The 11,582-nt window shown below is 35.7% G+C and overlaps 1 protein-coding gene across 1 annotated transcript; it reads right to left on the bottom strand.

Annotated features, from left to right (window-relative positions):
* Positions 1-9,606: 9,606 nt before the first annotated feature.
* Positions 9,607-10,545, bottom strand: LOC112911032 (olfactory receptor 2T33-like). Its single transcript, XM_025987350.2, has one exon. The coding sequence runs from the start codon at positions 10,543-10,545 to the stop codon at positions 9,607-9,609; it is 939 nt and encodes a 312-aa protein (XP_025843135.2).
* Between the last annotated feature and the right edge of the window lie 1,037 nt (positions 10,546-11,582).

The following is an 11,582-nucleotide window of genomic DNA, read 5'->3' as shown; positions in this document are numbered from 1 at the left end:
TATGTGGGAGTTCCTCAAATAAGTAATAATAGAAATATAATATGAGAGTACAGTCCCACTTCTAGGCATATATCCAAAGGAATTAAACCTATATATTGAAGCAATATCTACACTTGTATGAGTATTGCAGTATTATTTCCAAAAGTTAAGATACGTAAGAAACAACAACAGCAACAAGTAAGTGTTCATCAATAAATCAATGGATAAAGAAAGTGTGGAATATATAGTAAACTCAAAAGACTCCACCAAAAGACTGCTAAAACTGATAAATTAATCCAGTAAGGTCTCAGGATACAAAATCAAAGCACAGAAATCTACTGCATTTCTATACACAAATAATGAAGCACTAGAAAAATAAATTAAAGAATTGATCCCATTTATAATTCATTCAAAACAATATGATAATTTAAAATAAGCTTAATCAAAGAGGTGAAAGATTTGTACTCTGAAAATTATAAAATACTAATGAAAAAAATTGAAGAAAACACAGAGAAGGAATAGAAAGATATTTTATGCTCATGGATTGGAAGAACAAATATTGTTTAAATGTTTATACTACCCATTCATCTTTTGATGGACACCGAGGCTCCTTCCACAGTTTGGCTACTGTGGACATTGTTGCTATAAACATCGGGATGCAGGTGAGCCTCGGTGTCTATCGAAAGATGAATGGATAAAAAAAAAAAAAAAAAAAAAAAGATGAATGGATAAAGAAGATGTGGTCTATGTATGCAATGGAATATTAATCAGCCATTAGAAATGTCAAATACCCACTATTTGCTTCTATGTGGAGGGACCTGCAGGGTATTTTGCTGAGTGAAATAAGTCAATCGGAGAAGGACAAACATTATATGATCTCATTCATTTGGGGAATATAAAAATTAGTGAAAGGGCATAAAGGGAAAGGAGATAAAATTAGTGAAAATATCAGTGAGTGTGACAAAACATGAGAGACACGTAACTCTGGGAAATGAACAAGGGGTAGTGGAAGGGGAAGTGGGCAGGGGGTTGGGCTGATTGGGTGATGGGCACTGAGGGGGGCACTCGAAGGGATGAGCACTGGGTGTTATGCTATATGTTGGCAAATTGAACTCCAATAAATAAATAAATAAATAAATAAATAAATAAATAAATAAATAAATATAGGGCAGCCCTGGTGGCTCAGCAGTTTAGCGCCGCCTGCAGCCCAGGGTGTGATCCTGGAAACCCTGGATCTAGTCCCGTGTCGGGCTCCCTGCATGGAGCCTGCTTCTCCCTCTGCCTGCGTCTCTGCCTCTCTCTCTCTCTCCTCTCTGTGCATTCTCATGAATAAATAAATAAAATATAAGAAAATATAAATAAATAAATAAATAAATAAATATACTATCAAAGCAATAGACATATTTAACACAAACCCTATCAAATTACCTACAGTACTTTTCACAGAGACAGAATAAATAACCAAAGCAACCTTAAAAAAAATATAAAGTTGGAGGCATCACAATTCCAGACATCACATTACATTTCAAAGTGTAGTGTTTAAGACAGTATGGTACTGCCACAAAAATGGACATGTAGATCAGAAAAACAGAATAGAAAACCCACAAATGAATCTGCAACTCTATGGTTAACTAATCTTTGACAAAGCAGAAAAAAAATATCCAATGGTAAAAAGGAAGTGTTATCAACAAATGATACTGGGAAAACTGGGCAGCAACATGCAAAAGAATTGCACAGCCTTAAAAATGGAAATATTTCCACTTGCAACAACATATGATCTAGAATAAGTCAGATACAGAAAATCAGACACTATTCAATTACACTTGTATGTGGAATCTAAAATGATCAAACTCTTAAAAGTAGAAAGTTGGATGGTAGTTGCCAAAAGCTGAGGGGAGAGGAGTTTGGGGAGACTTGAGTCAAAGACTAAAATTTCGTCTTATGCAAGATGAATAACTTCTGAAGATCTCACGTACAGCAATGTGAATATAATTAACAAAATTGTTTGTTATAGTTGAAATATCTAGAAGCATTAATTTTAAGTGATCTCACTAGAAAAAAAAAGAAAAAGAAAGAAAGAGAGAAAAAGGATGACAGGAAGAAAGGAAGAAAGAAAAGAAAGAAAAAAGAAAGAAGAAAGAAAGAAAGAAAGAAAGAAAGAAAGAAAGAAAGAGAAAGAAAGAAAGAAAGAAAGAGAAAGAAAGAAAGAAGAAAGAAAAAATCTATGTAAGTTGATGGATATATTAATTGGCTTGATTGTGGTGATTATTTCACAATGTGTATATACTAAAACATCAAGTTGTACATTTTAAATACATACATCTTTTCTTTAGCAAGAATACTTTAATAAATCTAAAAGAAAAAAAACAAGAGTTATTATAAGATTATATAAGATAATAAGATAATGTATATGGATTACTTAAAATGTGCTTTGCATAAGTCATCGATGAGCAATTAGCTATGGCATTTACTATCTTTATTATCACCATCCAGGAATATCAAGAATGGTACAATCAAATTATTTTTATCCTGATATGCCTAGATACATCACAGTATAGTTCTCAAATCATTTCTATGTGTCATTTCCATCTGATTTTCACAAAGTATCCTCAATTTTTAATGTAGCTATTATTTCACTTGAACTTCAGTGATATATACACAAGTTTAAAAGACAAAACACCAAACTTAAATAAAGAAAGCAGTAAAAATAGTCACAATTTGTGTTTGGAAAAAGAACTAGACAATTAATACATACACTATTCCTATAAATACTTGAGTTATTTCTAGGTCTCCTTCAAAGTTGGAAAATATATAATTGTCCCATGAACAGATAAATTTTGTTTTTACTAATTTGCCTTTATTATAGTTCAATTTTGCATTTTGAATAAAATTTATAGAAGGAATCATTTAAATAGAAGTAATAATTTTATATAAATTAAAGCAGTGTGTAACAGTAAGAATTTTGCCCTGGTAACCATGTAGCCACTGTGCTTATTGGCAAAAATCCTCAGAAAGAATAGGAAAGGGAGATACAGACTTCCAGTTAGGAAATGAATAAATCACAATAATAAAAATTACAGCATAAAAATATAATCAATGACATTTATTAGTGTTGTATGGTATTAGATAGTAGCTACATTTATGGTGAGTGTAGCATATTTATAAACTTGCCAAATCATTATGTTGTACACCTGAAACTAATGCAACATGTGTGTCAACTTTACTCAAACAAACAAAAAAATTAAACACACACACACACACACACACACACACACACACATCCAAGTAAGAAAAAGGACATTCTACTTTCTACTATTGTTATTGAGGACTTGGATTTTTACTAGTTAGTTTAGTTCATAAAATTTTATGTGAGCCCACCTAAAGCCTATGCCAATAATACTAAATATTATATTTTACAAAGACCTTCATATCCTGTCCCATTCAGACACCATATTTATGAACTAATTCTAAAATCATTTTCTATCATAAAAATAAGTCACTCCCACCCAAACTACTTAAAATCTTTTAACTCTAGTCTTGACCAACTCTTACATGGAATAAGTCACTAATTTCTTAAATTTATCACCTTAAAATGATAATTTTAATCCGTGTAGTAATCTGAACTGCCAGAGGATTAATGCAATGGAATCAACATTTATAAGAGCACATCATATGCTTGTATGAAAATAGCTCTACTTTGGGAAAGTATAATTCAGGTTACACACACCGTACTAAAACATTCTCCACTTAGCTACAAATTTTCCCATCTCTGGAATATTCATCACAGGCTCTGGGCACAGGGCACCTTTCCTTCCTTAATAAATACGATTTATATTTAAATACAATTGTTTCTCAAAATATGCTTGTTCAATTATGGGACAAATAAATTTTTCTCTTATTTAAAGTTTCTTTTGTATTCATATAAACATTCAGTATATGATTTGTGACAGAAAATTATTATCACTTTTAAATTGACTATGTTTTCACGAACATGGCATCATTTAGTATAGACATAAATATTGTTCAGCATAAATACAGGAAAGAGGTTCATAATAATATCAGACATTGATTCTATTATCAATTTTACTATATCACTGCTAATTTGCAACAGATTTTTAGGAGAAACAACAATTCTTTCCGGATTTGTATAATGATTTATGCTTTAGGTTTAAAGAAATGTTCGTTTTTTAAAGTATACATGTATTTAAGAAATTGATTCCTTTTTAATTGTACACACACGCATGCACTTGCATGCTATTTTAAGCCCATCTCCACTAAATGAAATTTTCTTTTTGAAACCCCCTGGTTGTGAGATACCTTAATGTTTTGTTTTTTGTTTTAAGATTTTATTTATTCATGAGAGACACACAGAGAGAGGCAGAGACACGGGCAGAGGAAGAATCAGGCTCCCTGCGGGGAGATCAATGTGAGACTCCATCCCAGGACTCCAGGATGGAGCAGAAGGCAGACGCTAACCACTGAGAAACCCAGGCGTCCCATAAGGTACATTAATGTATCAATTGCTTATTTTAATAGTTTCAAAACAGCAGTTCTAATTAATTCTAATCAAATTCTTTTTTAAAGATTTTATTTATTTATTCATGAGATACACAGAGAGAAAGGCAGAGACACAGGCACAGGCAGAGGGAGAAGCAGGCTCCAAGTAGGGAGCCCCATTTGGGACTCCATCCTGGGTCTCTAGGATCACGCCCTGGGCTGAAGGCAGGGCTAAACCACTGAGCCACCTGGGCTGCCCTCTAATCAAATTCTTTAGGCACTTGTAGAGGAGTCATATCTCTTGTAACAATTTAAATAAAATACAATTATAAAATCTACTCTTTATTGTCTCCTAATTTAACAACATCACTGGATTGAATAGCTGACAGTGGTCCTGCAGTCATCATACAAACAAAGTCATTTTTCTGAACAGACTCATTTGAATACTTTTCAAACAAATATATTAATCTCTTATCCCTTCATTTGACATCTTATATAATTCAGGAGGACTCAGAGGCAACCATAATTTCAATTCTTTACCTAGAGATTAAAAACAAGAATCCTTCTGTGTGTGTGTGTTCACTTGGGAAAGCCCACTGAGACTTGAATAATGTAGTTTAAGACACTAATAATTCAAGGTGGCCTCAGGCCAAGATTGGAAGAGTTTTTATAATTTATTTACATATTTTCAAAGATGTGTTAAGGGTCAATTAAGTGGAGAAACAATTACATTTATTCAGATTCTTCCAATGTTATTATGTCTCTAAAGTTTTATGGAGTCATAAATTTATTATATTCAGTAGTTGCATAAGAATAATGTGTAAGCATATTAATTTATTTGGCAGTTTGTAGAAAATTGGCTCTAAAATTAGATACATTATAATGGAATGTGATAAATTTTATATAAACACACATGCAAAAATTCTTAAAATACCACATTTTGGGTATTATCTGTAATTTACTGTAGATACTTATTTTTGAATTATTCTCATTAAGTTAGAAATTACCTTAAGTTATAAAACATGTTTCACATTTTAAAATAGGTAACAAAATGATAGTATTACTTTATTTGATGGACTACTATTTAGATAATATTCAATAATGTATTCCTTACTGCAGATCGCTCCTTAAATGTTCTTAGATTTCCTAGGGTCTCCAGTATTTGCATCAGTGATATATTTCTCTTGGGAAGGGATACCGTTAGTCTAGTTTAAAGGGTTCAAGCTTTTGCACGGCAAAGGATACAGTCAACAAAACTAAAAGACAACCTAGAGAATGGGAGAAGATATTTGCAAATGACATATCGGATAAAGGGCTAGTATCCAAGATCTATAAAGAACTTATTCAACTCAACAGCAAAGAAACAAACAATCCAATCATGAAATGGATGAACAGAAATCTCACAGAGGAAGACATAGACATGGCCAACACGCACATGAGAAAATGCTCCGCATCACTTGCCATCAGGGAAATACACATCAAAACCACAATGAGATCCCACCTCACACCAGTGAGAATGGGGGAAATTAACAAGGCAGGAAACAACAAATGTTGGAGAGGATGCGGAGAAAAGGGAACCCTCTTGCACTGTTGGTGGGAATGTGAACTGGTGCAGCCACTCTGGAAAACTGTGTGGAGGTTCCTCAAAGAGTTAAAAATAGACCTGCCCTATGACCCAGCAATTGCACTGCTGGGGATTTACCCCAAAGATACAGATGCAATGAAACGCCAGGACACCTGCACCCCGATGTATCTAGCAGCAATGTCCACAATAGCCAAACTGTGGATGGAGCCTCAGTGTCCATCGAAAGATGAATGGATAAAGAAGATGTGGTCTATGTATACAATGGAATATTCCTCAGCCATTAGAAACGACAAATACCCACCATTTTCTTCGACGTGGATGGAACTGGAGGGTATTATGCTGAGTGAAATGAGTCAATCGGAGAAGGACAAACATTATATGGTCTCATTCATTTGGGGAATATAAATAATAGTGAAAGGGAATAGAAGGGAAGGGAGAAGAAATGGGTAGGAAATATCAGAAAGGGAGACAGAACATGAAGACTCCTAACTCTGGGAAAAGATCTAGGGGTGGTGGAAGGGGAGGAGGGCGGGGGGTGGGGGTGAATGGGTGACGGGCACTGAGGGGGGCACTTGACGGGATGAGCACTGGGTGTTATTCTGTATGTCGGCAAATTGAACACCAATAAAAAATAAATTTATTATTTAAAAAAAGAAAGTCAATGAAGAATAGGGAGCAATGGAAAAATACAAGTTAAGAAATAAAATCATCTAAAGACCAATGAAAAAAATAAAGGGTTCTTTTCTAATTTATTCTAAAATATGTATTACAAATTTCATAATTTTAACTATCTTCGTGAAATTCAGTGACATAAGTGTATTCATATTTTTGTTCATTCATCATTGCTATCCATCTCTAGAATATTTTCACCATTACAAATTGAAGCTTCTCACTTTATAAATAATAATTCCCCATTCCCCCACTCTACAGTCCTACTAACAATTATTTCTTTTTTTTAAGATTTATTTTTATTTATTTATGATAGATATATATATATAGAGAGAGAGGCAGAGACACAGGCAGAGGGAGAAGCAGGCTCCATGCCGGTAGCCTGTCGCGGGACTCGATCCCAGGACTCCAGGATCGCGCCCTGGGCCAAAGGCAGGCACGAAACCGTTGAGCCACCCAGGGATCCCCCCTAACAATTATTTCTGTCTTGATAATTTGCCTATTCCAAGTACCTCATAAAAGTGGAACCATTGTGCAGTAGGATTTTCCTAGGCAAAAGCTGTATTATACTCAGACGTCTACAAGCCTTCCAGGCCTGCAGCTTGCCATTTGCCTCTCATGCTCTTCTCTCAGGCATCTACTTTTTTTCTCTCAGGCATCTAAATGAGGATGCTGGAAACTAAATCCCCAGGCAGTGTGGAACTGTGAGGGACCGCACCTAGGCTCAACTCTCAGAAGTTAAGTATGCCTTAAAGCCAAATTTCAGCTAGCTTCTCATTTGTGCGAGTCAGAACCTAGCTCCATTCTAACTGAGCATGTTACTGGGAAATCTCTGTGTTGAATTGGATACACCGGACTTCTGGGCCTGCAACTTCCACATGCTTTTCACACAACTTCTGCCAGCATCTAACATAGAGATGTTGGAAGCCAAGTCTACAGGCGATCAGGACGCAAGAGGGTCCTGCAATAAGCTCAACTCTCAGAAGTAAGTATGTCATGAAAATGGCAAGCTGCAGGCATGGAAGGCTTGTGTCTCCGAGTTCAATACATCTTTTGCAATGGAAATTCCTACAGTAGAATGGTGTTTTCTTGTAACTCCCATAGGAGCAAATATCCTTGTATGCTGGCTACCAGACAGACTCCTTCAGAGAGGTGAACACACATGCTGTCCCTGGAACTTTCACACTGCCTGTGGATATAGTAGCTAACATCTGATCTTAAATGATTGTCAGAAGCTGTGTGAGAGGCAAGTAGCAAGTTGCAGGCCTGGAAGGCTTTGTGTCTCCAAGTACAGTACAGTGCTTTAATGGAACCTCCTCACCTAGAAACGTGCTGGGTTCTAACTCCATTAAGAACAAAGCTAGTTGTGGGGATCCCTGGGTGGCTCAGCGGTTTGGCACCTGCCTTTGGCCCAGGGCGTGAACCTGGAGACCAGGATCAAGTCTCATGTCAGGCTCCCTATATGGAGCCTGCTTCTCCCTCTGCCCCCCCCCCCTCTCTCTCTCTCTCTCTGTGTGTGTGTGAGTGTGTGTGTGTGTGTGTCTATCATGAATGAATAAATATAATCTTTAAAAAAAACGTGGAACCATACAATATTCTTCTTCTTTGTTTGGCTTAATTTCACTTAGACAAATTTTCTCAAGATTCATCTGCATTGTAGGATGTATCAGAATTTCATTCATTTTAAGTGCAAATAATAATACATTGTGTATTATTATTTTCATTTCTGCATTCCTATCGGCATTTTTAAAAAAACCTTTGGCACTGTGAATTATGCTGCTATAAACATTTGTGCACAGATATTGTCTCAAGTTCTTGTTTTCAATTATTTTTTTGTATATCTTTTGAAGCATAATTACCAAATTATATGATAATTCAATGTTAAGCTTTCATACTGTTTTTTCACAGCACCTAACCATTTTACATTCCCATTGAGGGTGTGCTAAGAGGTAAAAGAAAATTAATGAACCAGATTACATTTTCTCCACATTTTTATTATTTATTGTTTAATAATATATTTCATAATGGGTGAAAAGGATGTTTCATTGTGGTTTTTATTTACATTTGCCTAATGAGTAGTGATAGACTCTTCTATGTATTTATCAAATATTTATGTATATTCTCTGGAGAACTGTGTATTTAAAACCTAACTGATATTTTTATATGTTTTTTGAGTTTTGAGTTATTTATGTACTATAGATGTTTATTCTTTATAGGATATAGTTGTTTCAATTACCTAAATTATCTACTTTTTATTTATAATAATTACATAAAGGATGTAATTGAAGCAACTGTATTTTCACTTATTAAAGGATAGTTTCCAGAGGGGATGTGTGAGGGAATTGGTTAAATAGGAAATAGGGGATTAAGGAGGGCATTTGTGGAGAACACTGGTGTTGTATTTAAGTGTTGAATTGCTAAATTCTGGGATCCCTGGGTGGCTCAGCGGTTTGGCGCCTGCCTTTGGCCCAGGGCACGATCCTGGAGACCCAAGATCGAATCCCACATCGGGCTCCCAGTGCATGGAGTCTGCTTCTCCCTCTGCCTGTGTCTCTGCCTCTCTTTTCTCTGTGTGTGTGTGACTATCATAAACAAATAAATAAAAATTAAAGAAAAGAATTGCTAAATTCTATACTAGAAATCAATATTTCATTGTATATTAAATTAAAAACTTGAAAAAGAAAAAAAGGCTAAAAATTTTTAAGATAATATAAAATAATTATTACTCATAAAAAAGACCCAAAATACATAGTTGTGACTGGCATTTCAAAGTAAAATAGTAACAAATAGATATAATACATATATAACTATTCCCTAGGTAATTTCACATAATTCCTTTTGTTTGCTTTTGAAATTTGGGACAAATCAATATAATCTTATTTATGATGTAAGGCAGCACATTGACCCATACACTTTCTCAGGGCTCCCTTGACTTCATTGTTCCTCATACTATAGATGACGGGGTTCAATAAAGGAGTGAAGATCGTATAGAACACTGACACTATTTTATCATGGTTAGCTGACCTGTAGGATTTGGGTCTCATGTAGATAAAAATAGCTGCTCCATAAAAGAGTCCCACCACAGAGAGATGTGAGGAGCAGGTGGCAAAAGCCTTCTTGCGGGCTTCTCTAGAACGCATCTGGAGAACCGCAGCAAGGATGAGACTATAGGAAATCAGGATGAGAGAAAATGGAACCAGCAGCATTAATACACAGCAGATATACATGACATACTCAAAAACAAACGTGTCAGCACAAGCCAAACGCACCAGAGTGGGGGCCTCACAGAAGAAATGATTGATCTCATGTGCACCACAGAATGGAAAACTCAGGGTGGCAGCAGCCTGCATGAGCCCATCAGCTGCCCCCAGGGACCAGGACCCCACTGTCATTCTCAGGCATAATTGCCAGCTCATGAGAACGGGGTACCTCAGTGGGTGGCAAACAGCCACATAGCGGTCATAGGACATGGATGCTAAGAGGAAGCACTCGCTCCCTTCCAAAGTGATGAAGAAGAAGATCTGAAGCCCACAGCCAGCAGGGGAGATGGACTTCTTGCCACTTAAGTAGTCAGCTGCCATTTTGGGCACAATGGTGGAGATCAGCATCATGTCCATGAGGGAGAGTTGACTCAGTAGGAAGTACATGGGTGTGTGGAGATGGACATCCCGGTGAATCAGGAGAATCATGAGGGCATTGCCCATGAGGGAGCTGAAAGCAATTGTCAGAACCATTGAAAAGAGAAAAAGGTGGGCTTCTGTGTGGTGAAAGAGTCCTAGGAGAATGAAATCTGAGGTGGTGTTCCAGATGTTCATGATTTCATAAAAGAGTGACACTGCAAATGAAGAAAAAGATGACAGTTTCATCATTTACAATGCTCTATTCAATTACATTTTTCATGGAAAGAATTTGTGTGAAAATGTTAAAAACTATACCACATCCTTCATCTGTGACTTGCAGTCTTATTAGCTTGGACATAATGTTATTTTCATTTTTTTCATTTTCAATATAAACACTCCTCAGATTTAGTTTGCTTAATTGATATAAAGAATACAATTTCTTGATGAATTTAAAATACTTTATAAACATATATTTGTGCTACCTGATATCTACATAATGGACAAGGAGTAAAATATTCAGTTTATTCATGTCTGTGCTTGCTTTTACCATGCATAGTCAAGATTCTTACAAGATGAATTAAATCAATGTGTTCAGCAAGATAAAAGCTAGGTCTTTGTTAATGAGGATTGCATGTATCAAACACACCATAATTTATTGGAACCTATAAAAATCTGAATGTTTTCCTGACATTGATTAAACTGGGAAGGCATTTTTACTTTCCAAAGAAGAAAAGTTATATATTTTTAAAGATTTTATTTATTTATTTATTCATGAGAGACACACACAGAGAGAGGCAGAGACATAGACAGAGGGAGAAGCAGGCTCCAGGCAGGGAGCCCAATGTGGGACTCGATCTGTGGACTCAAGGATCACGCACTGACCCCAAGGCAGATGCTTAACAACTGAACCACCCACACATCCCGAGAAGTTATATTTTCAGGTGTAAGAAGTGGAAGGAATTTGTCTGTAGATATAACCATAACTTTATTTGGAATTAATAGTTTGACTTTTTCAAGTTAAACATTGAATAAAATAATTACCTTCCTAGAATATGTTCCCCAATGCAAGACAATGGTACTAAATGCAACATTTCATTAACTGTATAAAGAGATCTTGTGTAATGATATGTTTTCCCTTCAGAGTTAGAGACACAATCTTCTTCGGCCAAATAGGAGAAAATAAAATGTTAGCATCCAATGTAGATAAGTTCATTTCTTCTTCAGTCCCAAGA

This window comes from Vulpes vulpes, chromosome 7 (genome assembly GCF_048418805.1).
Source record: "Vulpes vulpes isolate BD-2025 chromosome 7, VulVul3, whole genome shotgun sequence".
Classification (NCBI taxonomy): domain Eukaryota; kingdom Metazoa; phylum Chordata; class Mammalia; order Carnivora; family Canidae; genus Vulpes; species Vulpes vulpes.
The sequence above is the reverse complement of the archived record's forward strand: the minus strand, read 5'-3'. Positions and strand labels throughout refer to the sequence as shown.

Bases quoted from the DNA above. Each gene is read 5' to 3' on its own strand.
- LOC112911032 (XM_025987350.2), bottom strand. From the start codon at position 10,545: ATGAACATCTGGAACACCACCTCAGATTTCATTCTCCTAGGACTCTTT.